Source organism: Leucopleurus acutus (genome assembly GCF_964270905.1).
Source record: "Leucopleurus acutus genome assembly, chromosome: 18".
NCBI lineage: Eukaryota > Metazoa > Chordata > Mammalia > Artiodactyla > Delphinidae > Leucopleurus > Leucopleurus acutus.
The window spans coordinates 1,501,987-1,520,705 of record NC_139160.1 but is presented as its reverse complement, the minus strand read 5'-3'; the positions used below and the strand labels follow the sequence as shown (position 1 = coordinate 1,520,705).

At 42.0% G+C, this 18,719-nt stretch overlaps 1 protein-coding gene across 1 annotated transcript in view; it reads left to right on the top strand.

Annotated features, from left to right (window-relative positions):
- Nucleotides 1–1,004: 1,004 nt before the first annotated feature.
- Nucleotides 1,005–18,719, top strand: part of MICU2 (mitochondrial calcium uptake 2) — a gene marked incomplete at its 5' end in the record, with an annotated part of 85,653 nt that continues 67,938 nt past the window's right edge. The window contains one exon of the mRNA XM_082859726.1: nt 1,005–1,211. Within this exon, the coding sequence (XP_082715852.1) occupies nt 1,005–1,211 (207 nt within the window). The remainder of the gene's footprint in view (nt 1,212–18,719) is intronic.

Here is an 18,719-nt window from a genome sequence, read left to right as displayed (position 1 = left end):
ACATGCCGCGGAGCGGCTGGGCCCGTGAGCCACGGCCGCTGAGCCTGCGTGTCCGGAGCCTGTGCTCCGCAACGCGAGAGGCCACAACAGTGAGAGGCCCGCGTACCGCAAAAGAAAAAAAAAGCAAACTACTTCGTCAAAGTTAGACGGCTGGGAAAGAAGATGATTTAGCAAAAACCAAAGAGCAGACGAGAATATAAGGACTGGAAGGATTTAAAAGACAGCGAAGACGCTTTTTGTTTTAAGTTCGCCAGTTTTGCAAGACAAAAAACGTCCTGGAGATGATGGTGGTGATAGTTGCACAACAACGTGAATGTACTTGATACCACCGAACTGTGAGCTAAAAGATGGTTAAGATGATAGTGTTATGTATATTTCACCAACTGAAAAATACATTTTTTAAAAAGTTTGCTTAGCTGCCACAGTGAGACAATAGAATACAATATTTTTAAACCAGGTTGTGTCCTCGAGGCCTGTGCGGAAACATGTAGAGCTTGAGCAGCTTTCTGACTCAGGTAAGTGATTCGGAACGCAGCCCGTTGTTTGCCGAGCCGACCCGGTTCCCAGGACCCGCAGGGCGTGTCCGTCAGCGCCCAACACCAGGGACCCTGTCGCACCGCCTTGATCACGCCCCCCGGGAAAGCGGCTCCCGGCTCACCGCGACCGCCGCCCGGTGCCAGCCAGCCAGCCGCCTCGCGCGACCCCGGCCCCAGGCCCTTGACCCCCGCCCGGCCCTGGCCCCACAGGACACGCCCCCCCTCACACGGCACGGCGATCCTGGTGCCACACCCGGCGGCGTGCCCACTCCCTCCCGGCCACTGCGCCCCGCCCCTACCAGGCCCCGCCCCTCCCCGAGGCCCCGCCCCGTCCCCGCCCCCAGCACGGCGCGTGGGCTCGGGGGCGGGACGGAGACTGCCTGGGTCTCGCGACACCGCGGCCGCGGACGAGTTTTCGGGCCGCTGTGGGAAGCGACGCGAACGCGGCGACTAGGCGCTTCCGCAAAAATGGCGGCGGCGGTGGGCGGCGCGCGGCTGGCGGCCTGGGGCGGAAGGCTGCGGCGCGGGCTGGCTGCCGGCCGGCGGGCCTGGCCAAGCTCCGGGCCCGTGGCGGCGGCAGTGGTCGGCGTGGCCCTGGCGGGAGCAGGAGCAACATGGTACCACGTCCGCGTGAACATGGCGGCGCCCCAGGGCGGCCTCACCGTGGTAGCCCAGGTACGGGACGGGCCCCGTGCGGCAGCCCCGCCGCGCCCCTCAGTCCTCGGACGCCCGGCGGGTGGAGGGTGCGGGTGAAGAGTGGGGGGCTGGGGCGGACCCCGGCAGCCTGCGCCAGGGACCCGCGGGGACGGTGGGGGCGTGTCCCGTGCGCCCGGGCCCGCAGCTGCGCCCCGTGGTCCAGCTGTCCTAACAGGTGACCTTTTTAATAATAAAAGAGGCAATCGGCTGGTCGATGCTTGCCAGGTTTGATGGTCAACTGTCAGGAACAGTATCACATGTCGTAAACCTTCACGCTTCCGCGGACTCTGAGTACCACACAAAAGACGTTTCTTTTAAAACTACCATGTTTGAAAGTAAAGGTCATGTTCCCTGGTTCAATATCAAATTGTCACGCAAAACATTTGAACATTTGAAAAAGAGTACTACTTTTTAAATATTTAGAGGACATTTTAATTCTTTTAAGTTTGTGTGAATATTTTTGAAAATTAAAAGCAGTATTCTTTTTCTCTTGGTTAGATTTACATTATGCCTTTCTAAGTGCCTTGAGTTCTGAAAAACTCAACGGTCATATACAACAAAAGAGAGGAAAGCAGGCCTTGTGAATTAAAGTTAGGTATTGACATACAGTATGTTTACTTGTATTCAATTAAGAGGCCACAATGTTAAAACGGGCAATAACTCTCCCCCCATTCTCATACCAGTTCTGATTACAAGGTGGAAGGATCTGTCTAACGGTGTTTTATAGTATTTTTGTTCATTTTGTGTCAAGCAATTAAGTTTATTATCCATCTTCGGTTTCTCTGCCTCTGTTCCCAACCGCTTAACTCATCCTGTTTAATCTTCCCAAGAGTATCACTTTAACTACATGACATACGCTTCTTCAGAAACCATTAGTGCCTCGTGCTCCTAGGACGAAATCCACATTTTTAAATTTTGTCGCGCAGAGCCATCTGTCGTCACGCTCTGACCTAGCGCTACTCAGACACACTTTCTATCAAAGGGGTTCACTCCGTGTGCCCAGAAATGGCTTCAGTTTTACCCCCTCAGCAATTTGTGGATTCCGGGTTCAGTCCATCCTTGTCACTGTGTTTTTGTGGCCCACTGCTAGCCTGTTTGTGTTTTCAATTCCTGACAGGACACTAAAACTTTACACCAGTGTGGTGTTTTGAATTCTCCCCAGCTCCCTTCCCTCCCTGCAACCTTTGGTACTTTCAGCCCAGCTAAAGTAATACAGAAACCATTGTGTGATCAGTGGGTTTACGAGGTCTGTTGGCACAGCATTTGCTCGATCTGCCGTTGGGCCACTTTGATTAAAACAGTGATTTTCATCCTTTTGCCACGCCAGTGGCCTTGAAGATGACTTCAGCTTCCTCTCAGCAGCAGTGGCTGAATACAGCAGGAATTGAGGGGCCTGTAGTTTGAAAACTCCCTCCACCTCACTGACGGGGGTAACGTTTCCCTAAGAGAGGGCCTGTCAATCCCGCCGCCGCCCCGGCCGTCAGCACCACCGCCGCTTTGGAGTCATGTGTGCATGGTCGAAAACTGCTGAGATAGATGTGCTCTTGATACACTTTTATGTATTATATAGTTATTTTACTTAGCATTGCAAGGTGGTACAGTCTTCCTGATATGGACTTAGTAATGGTGATAATGTCCTTTATTTTCAGTCATCACAGTAAGTGATTTTTCCAATAAAAATAGTGAATTTATACTCACTGACTCATACGCTTCAGATTTCCATTGTGACCAGCGCTTGCATTTGTGAGGGTCAGTCAGGAATTAAGGGTAGAATTCAAGCTCATGAAACAGCAGATATTTTGGCATTTCCCTTCTTTCTTTCTTCTTTCCACAATTATTGAAGTGCTACCTGTGTGCCAGGCAGTATGCAAGGAGTGGGGAATTCAAGACACGGTTCAAGTGCTTACAGTTTAGTGCGGGGGCAATTTTAATACAGGGCGATAGTGGTGGTAAGTGCTGGGTGCTCTGGGGGCACCTGGAAGAGCCCCTCCCACAAGCTTGGGTTCCTGAGCAGTGACCTGTAAACTGATGCCTGTGGGATGAATGGAGTTTGCTGGGCAAAGAGCCGGGGAGGAATACTGCACGCAAGGGAACAATGTTGCAAAGGTCTGGTGGGAGGAGTTGGACTCAGTAGGATGAGAGCTGTACACGATGAGGTTCAGAACACGTAGAGGTGGCAGGGAATCAGGTCATGAAGAAATTTTTATCCTGAGGACAGCAGGGAGCCATCATAGGGCTTCTTAACCTTCATGGTCCCCCAAGAATACAGGCATAGAATTCAGGGAGTCTTTGAATTTAAATAGAAAAAGATTACATTTTTGTTTTCTTTGACCTATAACTTAACATTTTCTTCAATTGTGAATGTAGGCAACTAGCTACAGAAGTGTTAACAGTAACTGACAGTATAACAACCTCAACCTCAGATCTTTTCCTATTCTGATACAGTTGTTACAGATATCTCAAAGTATCGCTTCTTTGAAATTACAGTGCTTATTAAACATGCCACCATATCATGTTATTTAACGCATAAATCAAGAATTACACATATTACTATATTGCAGATTTGACTTGGACCTTTGGAAAGAGTATGGAGACTTTAGTGAAGGGAATGGATTGAAAGTGAGGTCAGGAGCTGTTGAAATAATTCAGGAGAGAGTTGGTGATGGCTAAATTAGTGGATGAATTTGAAAGAAGTTCAGAAGATAAATTTGCAGAATCTAAGTTGCAGGAGTCTTGTGTAAAATGTAATTGTATTGTTTCAGAACATATGCAGGTTCTCCCCCACTATCCAAAAGTAGAGCATTCCTGTGAAACCTTTTGTAAGCCGAAATGGCATAAAGTGAAGGAGCCGTTAGGACACGTCTTGCTAACGGATGCACAAAATAAATGGAGATGAAGCACAGAAGCTAACAGACACAGTTCAGAGCTCTGGCATCTGATGCTGAGATGCTGAGTGTAGTCCCCAGGGCCGCTCTTGCTGCCTGGGCTGTGCGCTGCCCCTTTAATGGGTCGCTGAAAAACAAAGGCTGAGCAATTTTTTCGATTTTTGCCTTTTTCGTAAAAGCGAAAATCCCCAGGTTTCTTTGGGTTAGCGGGAGCGAGTACTGTGTAGGTCTTTGGTGAATTTGGTGAAAGCGAAGTGGCCTGAAGCGGGGCATCCTTACAGGAGTCCTGAACAAGTGATTACATCTGGACAACAACATATTGCTCCTACAGATATCCTTTAGGGCATGACTTGCTTTAGAGCATGTCAGCCTGTCAGTGACTTGTATGTAAGCTGCTTCCTCTGAAACACTTAAGTATATTTGAAAACTGTTCTAGATTTTAGTATTACTCTCTTTAAGTATTATTATATTTGATTCTGGCATAGTAAAATCAGATAAATGATAGAAGGGAGAAGACAAAATTATTCTATTATTCCAGTCCATTCTGCCTTAAAAGGATAGCTGCACTCTTAATAAACCTTGGTATATTAAAAAATATAGAAAGTTATTTCATGGAGAAACAGGAGCTCTAGAGTTTTCAAGTTGCAATGGCAAAATAATCTTCCTGCAGGAATTTCAATACTATGTAAAAGTTTTTTTGCTATTACTGTATTTTGCTATTGCAAGCTAGAAATAATATATTGGTAAACCAAAAACTGATGAAAACAAACATTTCCATATTACTAAGTAAATACTCAATGGCATGTAAGATCAGACTTAAAAGTAAAGCTTTTCTGAATCATTTTGATATTATAAATCCTTGTAAATAAGGCCTAAAACTGAGGGGGGAGAAAAGTAAAGAGAAAACCATAAAGCCAAAGTTAAATGCATTACAGTTTGCAGATGACAGCAGTGATAATATTTTATTTGTTCTTATTGATTTGTTGAATGAGTATTTCATTTATTCTCTAAATTTTTATAATTTTTGGCCTTATATTAATTTTCAAATTATATGTGATATTGAATATATGTTTCCCTGACTTCATAATAGGATTTTTTTGGTTTGCTTTTTAATGAAAAATTTGTCCACCATGTTTAAGGTAGAATTGTTTTCTATAACCTGGTCTGTAATACTGTATAAATGCTTTTTATTCTAAATAAATCCAAATTTTTTATTCTGTAGATTCATAAGTATCAGATTCCCTTTGATATGTTTATTTAAATTTGTATTTATAAATCCTTGGAAGCGTTTCTTAACATTTAATTCATTTTTCTTTTCTTTTGTAGAACTTATCACTCCCTGAAATTATTTTATCTACTTGTTTATTTTGTCTCCCCCAGAAGAATGGCCTCTTATCTTTTTCATCTCTATATTCTTGGTGCCTGAAACATTCACAGTCACACAATGGCACATAATAAATGTTTATCCAAAGAGTAAATAAATGAACTGCACTATGTAATGAAGTGACCTTGTCTAACTTTGGTTTGATTAGTCTTTGTAGAAATAATAGGCAGGCAGTTTCTAGAAATGTTCAGAATCAGCTCAGTTACTAAATGTCCTATGTATACTCAATTACACACTTAGAGTCATAGAGACATATGCCATTTTCCCAGTAGGAAACGTAAGTAAATAAGAAACCTTGCTCTTTTCTGCTATATCCCAAGAGCCTAGAAAAGAGTCTTGTGCATAGTAGGTGTGCTAAGTATTTATTGAATGGGTAAATAAATTGATGAAATCTATAATGAAACAATAATTGGTATACCTTTGTCTCAAAAGTTTAAAGGTGGGTCCATTTCACCTATTACTGTGTATGATATTTAATTTTAATTCTTATTGTTAATGTTTATATCTGTCTTTATACAGCAAGCTTTTGTCCTGAGCTATCACATTAAAAATCAGAATAAATTTTAGAATAAAATTAATTGCACTTTCATTCGAATTATTGAGATGCTTCAACTTTTAAACCTCAAGCCAATTAAATTATTTTTAAATTTGGAAAATAATCCTGACATATGGCTAAAACCAACTGTATTAATAGACACTATATTTTGATATTGTAGTTAAATGCATGACACACACTTTGTGTAGTATTGATTACACTGACTAAAGATTTAAATACAACAAGGTCTGTCTGTTAACAACTGGCTGAATTCCTCTTGGGGGAGAATGGTTTGGGTTTGCATGGCCAGTGTTTCCCGTGAAGAGTGAGCCCCCTAAGGACCTGAGTGTGGCTCAGGCTCCACTGGTGAGGGCAGGCTGCTTGCCTGAGGGCAGGAGAATTTAGAGCACGCAGGCAAGTCTGGGCGTGGAACTGGAAAGGGTGTGTTCTCTTACAACCTGTTGATCTCCCCACCTCCCACCCAGTCTAAAGTCTGGTATATTCTCAGGGCTTGGGCAGAGTTACACACAGCTCCTGTGGTTTAAGCAGAGGCAGCATCGGATGGAGCAGTGCCCAAGAGAGGCGGCTGGAGAATGCAGTCCCTCCCGTTCCCAGTTTTTTAAAAGCACTCCTGGAAGGGGTTTTTGTTTTGTTTATCCTTCAGTTTTATTGAGGTGTACTGTATATATTCAGTGTGTACAACTTGATGTTTTCTTTGTGTAACAGAGATCATCAACACAGTCAAGCTAATTAGCATCCATCACCTCATGAAGTTACCATTGGGGGGGGTGGGGGGGGTTGGTGAGAACACTTAAGATCTACCCTCTTGAGGTCTAAGATCTAGACCTCAAGCATATGATATAGCATTGTATGTATGGTGTATATGTATAGTCATCATGCTGTCTGCTAGATCTCCAGGACTTATTCATCCTGCATAACTGACACTTCTACCCTTTGATCAGCATCTCCCCATGCCCCAGCCTCTGGCAGCCACCATTCTACTTCGTTCTTCTGTGAGCTTGACTCTTCACATTTCACAGATGAGTGAGCCATGTAGTATCTGTCTGTCTGTATCTGGCTTATTTCACTGAGCATAATGTCCTCCAGGTTCATCCATGTTGTTACAAATGGCAGGATTTCCTTTTTCAAGGCTGAATAGTGTTCCATCTTGTGGGTAAGGGTGTGTATTGATATTGTCTTTATCCATTATCTGCTGATGCAAACAGGTTCTTTCCATAGCTTGGCTCTTGTGAATAAAGCTGCAGTGGCCCTGGGAGTGCAGATGTCTCTCAGAGATAGCGATTTCACTTCCTTTAGATACATACCCAGAAGCAGGACTGCTGGATCATACGGTAGTTGTAGTGTTCATTTTTTGAGGGATTTTCCACAGTGGCTTCACCAATTTCCACTCCCACCAGCAGTGCCTGAGGGTTGCCTTTTCTCCAATCCTCACCAGCACTTATCTCTTGTCTCTTTGATAATAGCCATTCTGACAGGTGGGAGGTGATACCTCACTGTGGTTCTGATTTGCATTTCCCTGATGATTCATGATTGTCAGCACTGTTTCATTTATCTGTTGGTCCTTTGTATGTCTTCTTTTTAAAAATGCTAATCAGATCCTTTGCCCATTTTCTAATCAAGGTTTTTTTGTTTTGTTTTTTTGCCATCGACTTGAGTTCCCTCAATATTTTGGATATTAACCTCTTATCAGATGTATGGTTTATAAATATTTTCTCCCATTCCATAGGTTGTCTTTGACTCTCTTGATTGTTTCCTTTGCTGTGCAGAAGCTTTTTAGTTTGATGTAGCCTTGAGAATTTTTGCTTTTGTACCCTGTGTTTTTGGTGTCATATCCAAAAAAAAAGATCATTGCCCAGACCAATGTCAAGAAGTTTTCCCTATATTTTCATCTCATAGTTTTACTGTTTTGGTTCTTACATTTAAGTCTTTAACCCATTTTGAGTTAATTTTTGTATAAGGTGTGAGATGAGGGTCCAGTTCATTCTTCTGCATGTGGCTGTCCAGTTTTCCCAACACCATTATTTGAAGAGACTATCCTTTACCCATTGCGTGTTCTAGGCACCCTTACTGAAGATCAGTTGACTGTAAATGCATGAATTTACTTCTGGTCTCTTTTTCTGTTCCATTGGTCCGTATTATCTGTTTTTATGCCAGTACCATACTTTTCAGCACCTGCTACTTCTGGTTTTATTACTGTAGGTTTGGAATAGATTTTGAAATCAGGAAGTGTGATGCGTCCAGATTTGTTCTTCTCACTCAAGATTGCTTTGACTCTTCAGTGTCTTTTGTGGTTCTATATGAATTTTAGGATTTTTTTTTCTATTTCCATAAAAAATGTCATTGAGATTTTGATAGGGATTGCTTCGAATCTGTAACTCACTTAAGTCTGTTGCTACTGAGAGGGTGAGGACAGACAGTTGAGCTTCGGGTGTGGCAGTAGGGGAGTTGTTGGTAACCTTGACAAAAGGCATTTCAGTGAAATACTGGGGGCAAATTTAATTGGAATGTGTTGAGGAGAGACTGAAGTGAGGAAGCAAAGAAAGTGAATAGAGATGCTTCTTTCTAGAAGTGTTGCTGTAAAGGGTATTAAAAGAGACGCTGGCTGGGAGAATGATATAATAAGGAGGCAAAAATTGGTCCAGCTCTGTGGGGGTGATTATAGGTGGAGGTCTTTGAGGAAGGAGGTTACCTGGAGTCAGACCCCAGGTAGAAGGTTGGGCTTTGAGACTAACAAGTTTTCCTCCTTCAACCTGACAGGAGTGAAAGCAGAGGGCATGGTTAACCCTACCAGCTGGCTATAGACAGGAGACCCCCTGATGGTGAGCTGCTCCGGAAAACTAGGAGGTAGAATCAGGGAAAGGTGGGCGGGTCAGAAGGGTCATAGCAGTAACGACTGCTGCCCGAGAGAAAACCCAGAGAGGGAGGGAGCGACGGGTTTAACGCCGTTCGTGAAGAACGAGAGCTTCGAAACAGTAGTTAGGATGAATATAGGACCACTGGCCACAAACTTCTGATGGCTTGCTTTTGGTGAGTTTTTCTAATGTAGCTAAAAAATATTACCTAACGAACTATTTTTAAGAAGCCTTGGGCTTCCCTGGTGGCGCAGTGGTTAAGAATATGCCTGCCAGTGCAGCGGACACGGGTTCGAGTCCTGATCCGGGAAGATCCCACACGCCGCGGAGCAGCTAAGCCCGTGCACCACAACTACTGAGCCTGTGTTCTAGAGCCCGCGAGCCACAACTACTGAAGCCCACGCACCTAGAGCCCGTGCTCTGCAACAAGAGAAGCCACCGCAATGAGAAGCCCGCGCACCGCAACGAAGAGTAGCCCCTGCTCGCCTCAACTAGAGAAAGCCCGCACACAGCAGCGAAGATCCAATGCAGCCAAAGATTAATTAATTAATTTTAATGTCTAAAACAAAAGAAGCCTTGGTATTATGAGTTTAATGAGAATATATTGCATCGTGGCATTAAATTTTAAAATTCTAAAATAGTAAGACAACATCAAATGTGTTTCTTTGATATTATTTAAATTCACATTTTGAACTCACATTTTGTGAGTACAACCTGACTGAAACAAATGGTGATCACAAATTTTAAATAAATAAAAGCAAGGAATGTGGATCATCATGTTTAAATAGTCAAACAGAAATATGTTAACTGGGAAAGCGATTTTGCAAGTGTCATTAGATGCAGGACTCTTTTTCTATTGCATATCAATGAGTATTTTAAAAGCTCAAATAATGTATTTAATGAGATGGAACTATTTTAATTTGCTATAAGAGCCCTAAACAATTCATAAAATTAAGTTGGCATTGCTTTCTTTTATTTCGAGTTGTCTGAGTATATTTGTGGTCATTATTTTTGTGAAAAGGGGAGAAAAGGACATTAGTAAGACATTAGCAAGAGTAAAACAATAATATATTGGAGTCTGCTTGGTTGGAGTGTATTTGTGTGCAGTGCATTGAGTTTAACGATAGTACATTTAAAATTGGTATGCCAAGGGCAATGAACTTTATAGCAACATACAGAAGTTTAATAACCGTGAAACATTGTAAGCCTAATGAAGACTAAAGCTTTCTTACAGCAGTACAGCAAGAATGCAAAGAAGTTTTTATACTTTATTGCCTCAGGTAAAAATGTCTCTGGAAACATACAAGTGATGACAAAGCTTTGATGTTAGTAAACCCAAATGGAAGTCAAAAATCAAAGTGTGTAAATGGCCAGATTATGAAAAAAAAGATGACAAAGTTATACCCTCTAATTAGATGTAATTTGTGCTTTTGGCATAGCTATTTGTCCTGCATGAATGAGAGGTTGTCTTACTTTCCTTCCTTGTGTGATATGACACTCTTTCTGTATCTTACTGCAAATCTGTGGAGGTGCTTTTTGGGGAGGGGGGACAAGGGGGCCAAGAAGGGAAGAAAAACAAATTGTAATGTAAAAGCAGAAGCATTTTTTAATCTTTCCTTTTGCAATTATATTTATTTAGCTGAACCTGAGTAAAAAATTACTATTTACTCTTATTCTATAAAGCATATGTTCTGGTAGATAATGCATTCAAATTAATGCTTTTGTTACTGTGAGTTTGGAGTTTTACGAATTGTAACAGTGCATAAACATATCCTAAGCCATCAATAGTAGAGTATATGAACTTAAAATTTACAGTTTAAAAAGTGGTAAATATTTGGTAAAGTAAGCCATAGCAGATATCTTCTCTTAATGTGCTCTCCATAAAAAAGATAGTTAAATGTTTCAGATTATAAATAATTTCAATATAGAAATAATACTTAGTGGATCCTATATTTAAGCACACCCTAGTCTATATAGAAACTTTTCACTGACATCTGTGAAAGTTTCATGAATGTGTGGTACGCAGAATAAAAGTTGTGATTACTCTCCATTAAGAAGTACAGCCTTGGGGCTTCCCTGGTGGTGCAGTGGTTGGGAGTCCGCCTGCCGATGCAGGGGACACGGGTTCGTGCCCCGGTCCGGGAAGATGCCAGGTGCCGCGGAGCGGCTGGGCCCGTAAGCCGTGGCCACTGAGCCTGCACGTCCAGAGCCTGTGCTCTGCAACGGGCGAGGCCACAACAGTGAGAGGCCCGCGTACCACGAAAAAAACAAAGAAATACAGCCTTATAAAATCTTCAGTTTATCCACATGTGTATTGTATGATTGATGTGCCTGTGGTAGCAGTTGTGCAGCCTCAGTGTTTCCTGCTACACAAGCATAGTTCCAGGAGGCTCCCTCCTCTGTCCTCATCACTTGGCTGCTGTGTGCCCTAGACATGCAAACCGTTTTTAAAATTAGATAAAATGAACCTTAAATAGGAAAGCACAGTGTTTTTCCACAAATTGTTTTATCAGTAGATATTCCAAAGCAAAGTATGATTGGCTTAGTCTATCTGCTATTTGGGAATATCAGTCATTCTTCTCATTTGCTAGTATGCACAATTAGAAGATTATACATAATAAGAAATTATAAATGGGGTTTCTGTGTTTTTGAGTGTGTGCAGAGTATAAATACCAAGAGATTAAATCACACTATTAGGTGTTCTAAAGACAAAATCTTTTTCAGTTTAAATTTGGTCATAGTTGACCAATTAAGAGCCAGCTCAGATCAGAAGCAGATCCCTAGTAGGGCTTCTGCCTCTGTTCAGACCCACATTGGTGGGGAGTTCTGGAATGCTGGGGTTTGGTCCAGGGCTGAGGTCAGGGTCAGGAGCCTGCTCTTGTGGTACATCCTGCTCTAAGTGCGTGGCTTCGGCAGCTGCCGAGGAGAGACAGTGAACAGCTGAACACCTCCTAACGTTCCTCCAGTGACAGTCCCGCTTGCGCTGAAGTATGATGTGAAAGGCTCAGCTCCTCTCGAGAGAGCTACTTTAGTGTGCAGCAGGAGGGGGTGGTGATAAGGGAACATTGCGGTTTAACCAGGAACTGCTGCAGTGGAAAGACGACAGTGAGGGTTATCCTGTGAGCCAGACACACTTTTCTTTCTTAAAAACTTAATACTAACCATATTTTATTTGTAATTGAAGCTTGACTTTAATACTGCAACTGTTTTGTTTTTAAATTAGGACTTTGTATTTTATTAGTACTGCCATTAGGCAGTGATTAAATCCGTCTTCAATTACAGTCATGAAAAGATTGCTCCTTAAAACCCTAAAGAAATGCTGTTTTATTATGGTTATTGAAATTTCTTGAAATATATTAGGAAGGGAGTTCCAGCTGTTGGCTCTTTCTTAATTCTTAAAGATTACTTACTTATGTTGGCTTTTTTCTTATTGAGATATGCATATGTTATAGAAAATTTAGGAAAAGTGGCAAAAAGAAACACATAAGAACCATTTTGCCTCTTCATGACTTGAAGAGACTAGTCACTGTTAAAGTTTTGGGTGTTGTATCTTGAGTGAGAAGGTTTTAATTAAAACTTATTTAAAACTTTGCAAGGCAGTGTTAAGGTATTAACAACTATCGTTCTCTCATGTTATAGAAATATAACCAATGGCTGTGAAGTTAAGAAATAAGTGTGGGGACTTCCCTGGTGGTGCAGTGGTTAAGAATCTGCCTGCCAGGACGGGAATAAAGACACAGACCTACTAGAGACTGGACTTGAGGATATGGGGAGGGGGAAGGGTAAACTGTGACAAAGTGAGAGAGTGGCATGGACATATGTACACTACCAAATGTAAAATAGATAGCTAGTGGGAAGCAGCCACATAGCACAGGGAGATCAGCTCGGTGCTTTGTGACCACATAGAGGGGTGGGATAGGGAGGGTGGGAGGGAGACGCAAGAGGGAGGAGATATGGGGATATATGTATACGTATAGCTGATTCACTTTGTTATAAAGCAGAAACGAACACGCCATTGTAAAGCAATTATACTCCAATAAAGATGTTTAAAAAAAAAAAAAAAGAATCCGCCTGCCAATGCTGAGGACACAGGTTCGAGCTCTGGTCCAGGAATATCCCACATGCCGCGGAGCAACTAAGCCCATGCGCCACAACTGCTGAGCCTGTGCTCTAGAGCCCACGAGCCACAAATGCTGAGCCCATGTGCTGCGACTACTGAAGCCTGCGTGCCTAGAGCCCGTGCTCCGCAACAAGAGAAGCCACCGCAACGAGAAGCCTGTGCACCTCAACGAAGAGTAGCCCCTGCTCGCCGCAACTAGAGAAAGCCGGCGCACAGCACTGAAGACCCAATGCAGCCAAAAAATAAATTAAATAGGGCTTCCCTGGTGGCGCAATGGTTGGGAGTCCGCCTGCCGATGCAGGGGACACGGGTTCGTGCCCCGGTCCGGGAAGCTCCCACGTGCCGCGGAGTGGCTGGGCCCTTGAGCCATGGCTGCTGAGCCTGTGCATCTGGAGCCTGTGCGTCTGGAGCCTGTGCTCCGCAACGGGAGAGGCCACAGCAGTGAGAGGCCCGCGTACCACAAAAAAATAATTAATTAATAAAAATAAAATAAATTTTTTTTAAAAATAAGTGTGGTTGCAGAGAGGTCGTTCTAGTGACAGTGAGCTGACGCTACCCTCTTGGAGACCACCTCTTGCCCGTCTCCTCGCTCTCCAGGCTCTTTTCGTCTGTATTGCTCTTTAGTTGTTTCTCTGTTAGAGGCTGTGAGTATTTATTATGCTTGCTTATATAGGGCAGTGCCTGGTTTGGGGAAGGCAGCCTACATGGCTTTAGCCCATATCAGCGGAAAGAGAAAGCAATGTGAAAATCAGAATTGTGCAGATACACATATAAGACTTGATTAAGACCAAGCTTTTATTTGAATTTTTTATACAACGATGATGTCCTTTAGTACTTTGCTTTATTCTGGCTGTACAGCAGTTGTGTATTTTTTATTTTAATTAAGGTGCTTTAGCTGGTGGAAAATATAAGACATTTTTAAAGGACTTGGAATTAATTGTTTTCTCATTTTATATTTAGTCCTGCGGGAGAAAACTTTTTCTGTTCAGTTTTAAGTCTTCTACAGCCATGTGTTGAGAACGGATCATCTCAGTTATTTAGAGTTAATTAACTCTATGCTGTTCTAACATGAGCAGTGCTTAGAATTGGAGCTTTTTTTCTTTTTACTAATTGTTATTGTATTTTACCATATTACTACTCACGTTTGCTGATTCATCTTTGTCATTCTTTTTTTATATTTTATTTTTATTTTTGGCTGCATTGGGTCTTAGTTGTGGCATGTGGGATCTTTTTGTTGTGGCGCGCGGGCTCTTCATTGCAGCACGTGGGCTTCTCTCTAGTTGTGGCGCACGGGTTCCAGAGTGTGAGGGCTCTATAGTTTGCAGCACGCGGGCTTAGTTGCCCCGCAGCATGTGGGATCTTAGTTCCCCGACCAGGGATCGAACCCACGTCCCCTGCATTGGAAGGCGGATTCTTAACCACTGGACTGCTAGGGAAGTCCCCTGTCATTTATTCTTTGAATAGGTTGAGAATATGATAAAAGTTATGTACTCTCTCCCAAAAAGCTCATACAGTGTTTTCACCTATAATTTCCAGGAGTCACAAGCACCAGGAAGCATTGTAGTGTGGGGTTATGAGGCTCTGCTCTAAATTTTTAGGTTATATTCTTGTCCCTTCTAGGTTCTTAATATTTGTCCTTCTTTACATTGCAAAATGTTTCAGGTGTTATATCTAAAATTATTTTCAAGTAAGCTGTTTTGATCCTGTCACTGCGTTACTCTTCGGTTTTGGATATTACCCTCAGATCAGATAATTTACAATATTTACCTTTACTTTATGGTATTTACTCTTCTCTTTTACCAGTACTTCACTTCTGTTCTGACTGTACATTCTCTTTTCTAGCCCAGTGTGCCTTCTGTTAGCCCTGTTGTACTAGCTTATCCTGTTTACACCTTTATAAGTGTCACAGATGCCTTGGTCTAGTACCATATCCCTCTCCTTTAAATCATAAAGGTCCATTATCCAAGAAAGTGTCTTCAGGTTTATTCTCTTTACCCTCTAGCATGCGGGTGAGGTGGGTCATGCAGGAACTCAGAGCCTAAACGATGATTTCATAGTAACAGTTTTAATATTGGTACTAATATAACTATATGAAGTTTTTTTATTATAAGTTAAAAGAGTATCTAAACAACAGCCATGAATATTTAGAAACTAATTTCACACTAAACAAGGTGACAAAGTTCATCCGAGTCTTTAAATATTCAGAGTAACTCTTTGGGACTTCACTAGCAGTTCAAGTTTGGAGATTAGGGTTGCCTGAATCATTTCAGAACTTCAGGCTCTATTTTAGCCTACAAGTATCTGTTCCTTCTTTTTCCCTTTCTTCCCTAATCCTAGTTAAGATTTAACTAGGATTATTCTCTTGATTGTAAAGAGCACAGGAGTAAATTCACCACCAAATAAATTTTAAAAGGGAAAGATTACCCAAGTGCTCGTTCTGTCCATGCCAACCCTTAAATGTGTATGTAACAACTTACCATAAACTACAAGTTTTCAGTGGTTTTGTTTCTCATATAAGATTCTAAAATTCTTAAGGGTCAAGATAAGGATTTTTCTGAAGCATGCACCCAAAAACTTCGTATTTGGTACAGGCCTCACTGTTGCCTTGGGCAAATGCTGACAATTCTGCTCACTTAGTATATGATTCACTGGCACAGTTTTATCCTGCTTTTGCCCTGTACGTGAAGGCTAGATGTGGAAACTCGTGTATCCTCGTTGGATACCACCTGTCGTTAAAGGCAGAGAAGGGTGGTGAAGTTGAAGGGAAAAGGGGCTGAACGCTAGCAGTGCTGGCAGTAGAAGTGGGAAAGGGGGGATTCTCTTCAGCTTGTTTATTTAGCGGTTGTTTACTTTAGTTATGTTAGGTGCTACCTTAAACAAACAAACAAGCAAACAGTCTGTTTGGTTTTTCAGCCATTATATAGCAGATTCTATTATGGAATCTTTTAAAATCTTCACTGTTAAAGTATCTTCAGAAATTACTAAATGAGAGCATGGATGTCTTACGAGCATGAAATATGTCCAAAGAATCAGGTGAAAGCAAAGAGGGAGATTCTGGCAAGTCCTCGCCAGGTCTTAAACGGTTTGTCCTATGTTCATGGTTTACAGACACAAAGCAGAGCTTTGTTGAATAGTAAATTAATTTGCCAAAATGTGTAATCATATATGTGCGTTACTCTCCTTTTTGTATCATGTAATCTATGTATTACTTTATTTACTGGTGATTTAATTTATAAACATCAACAGAAATGACATGCATCTTAGTACCTTTTTTGTAAAAGTAGTATCTTTATGTGTTTTGTCAATGCTTGGTAAAATGTTCAGCTCATCCCCTGCTCATTTGCTACAAATACATTTTAATCAAAACTTTTATCTTAGACATATTGTATTGTTATGTCCACAAACTCCAAGCGGAAGCTGAAAAGATCCGTTACAACCCAAGCCAAACATGATATAAGGCCTGAAATCCATCAGATCATTCAGATTTACGGACAGAAAGCGCGCAGCAGCTGGTGCAGCGCAGTTTCAGAGCATCTGTTTCTGAGATTCCATGGCTTGTGCAACAGGCGCAAAATAAGCAATATCCTTTTGGTACAGTTAACACTGCCACCCCCTGTCCACAGCTTTGCCTCTGTGCTCCTGTTATGAAGGCATTTTTAAAATCTAAAGTAATTAACAGTATGCAGTAATTTGTGGTTGTAATAAGAGGAAATAATTGTGTGCACACTTGGGTGCACTTGTACATACCTAGCTACCTAAAGATATTTTAATAAATTATTAATAGGGTTTACAATACATAAGCACAAAACCCTTTCGCGTATTGGTTCAAGGACTGAAATCTATTTTTAAATTGTTATTTTTTTAATATCACACTTCAAGTTTGGAATTGGTTCCCATTCATAAAGATTCACTCATTCCTGGCACACTTTTTTAACCATTTAACATATTAACCAAAGGAAGGCATGCCGGGGGCAGACAGATGCAGTGCAGTCACCAGGGCTTTGATAAGCATTTACTGAGTCCTGTACACTCGCTCTAGGACACCCTAACCCAGTATGGGCACTGGGGGAGGGCTCTTAGAGGAGGGAGTACCGGAACCCTAACAAATGAAAGGGCCAGAAGCAGCTAACTATCACACGCTTAGCTTCGTGAGGTTTAATTACTATCAGAAGCGGTTAGTGGTTATTTAATCTGTCTTCTGGAAAGATGTGCAGCAGAGGTTTATTAAAGCTCATCAGTGGTAGCAAGGCGAAAACTGAAGCTAAGGACACACCAGCAAACCCAGTCAGTTTCAGGAAAATTATGTTAGCAAAGACCAAAACTAAGGTTGACATTTAAAATTAGTACCGTATTTGTTTCGTACAAGACCAATTCATAAAAATAATAGTATCAATGGAATTTTAAAATAGAAATGTAATTTTTGTTTTTAATAGGAAATTGCATATCTGCCCCTTCAAGCTTTCATTATTTTCCCATTTATCCAAAGGTTTTCAAAAACTGTGTTCTATTTTTGGGATAAAATTTGTATGCAAGCAACATGTTGCTGTTTGGGGTTTTTTGTTCTTGTTGTTTTTTAACTAATTCCAGTCTTTGACCAAATTTTGTGTAGGGTTAGGGTGTGGGGCTTAAGGGACTTGGTGGTAGAGAGGCAAACTGCCGTCAGTATTCAGCCACAAGCTTTAGAAAGCCATCCTCACTCTGTGCTTCCTGTAAACCGAGGAAGCATGTAGCGGGGACAGTCTTTTGCTGGGGACTGGGGGTATGGAAGCCTGAGCGGATCATGGAGAATGTGGGAGCATGGGGGGAAAGCAATGCAAAATACCGTATGGATGAATCACTTTCCTTCTGGAATCCTAAACTATAAAATACATACAGCTACAGACTGCAGCTGTTGCCTGTGGAGGGATGGGAGAAAGGCGAGAAGGGGTCCTTTAATCCATCCCCTCTTCGCTCCACACTGTGTGTGTTGTAGGATATAATATCCTAAATGTTGTTAACCCTCATGGTAGCCTCTGTTTATGACTCAGCCCTTTGATAGCAGCACTTTCCCCAGGCATACTTGAAGTTCTCAGATTTGAGGAGACTTTTTTGCATGGGTTTGTAAGGGTCCTGAAATTTAGATCGTAGCTTATATCACAAAAGGCTCCTTGTTAGGCTCTGCTGTACTTCTCAGTTGCCTGAAGAAGAGAGATCACAACCGAGATAAATTTGCTGATACAGACCTGTTAGGAGTCTTCTATTTAAATTTAATTATATAATAATGAAAAATATTAGTTCGGTGCATCTCTGTCTCTTTTTTTTTTTTAGTTCCCTGTGCTATACAGTAAACCCTTGTTGTTTATCTATTTTATATATAGTGGTGTGTATCTGTTAATCCCATACTCCTAATTTATCCCTGCCCCCTTTCCACTTTTGTAACCATAGGTTCGTTTTCTATGTCTGTGAGTCTGTTTTTTGTTGTTGTTGTTGTTGTTTGTTTTGTTTTTTATTTGTTTTTGGCTGCGTTGGGTCTTTGTTGCTGCATGTGGGCTTTCTCTAGTTGCGGTGAGCAGGGGCTGCTCTTCCTTGCCATGCACGGGCTTCTCATTACGGTGGCTTCTCTTGTTGCGGTGCACGGGCTTTAGGCACGCAGGCTTCAGTAGTTGTGGCATGCAGGCTCAATAGTTGTGGCATACGGGCTTAGTTGCTCT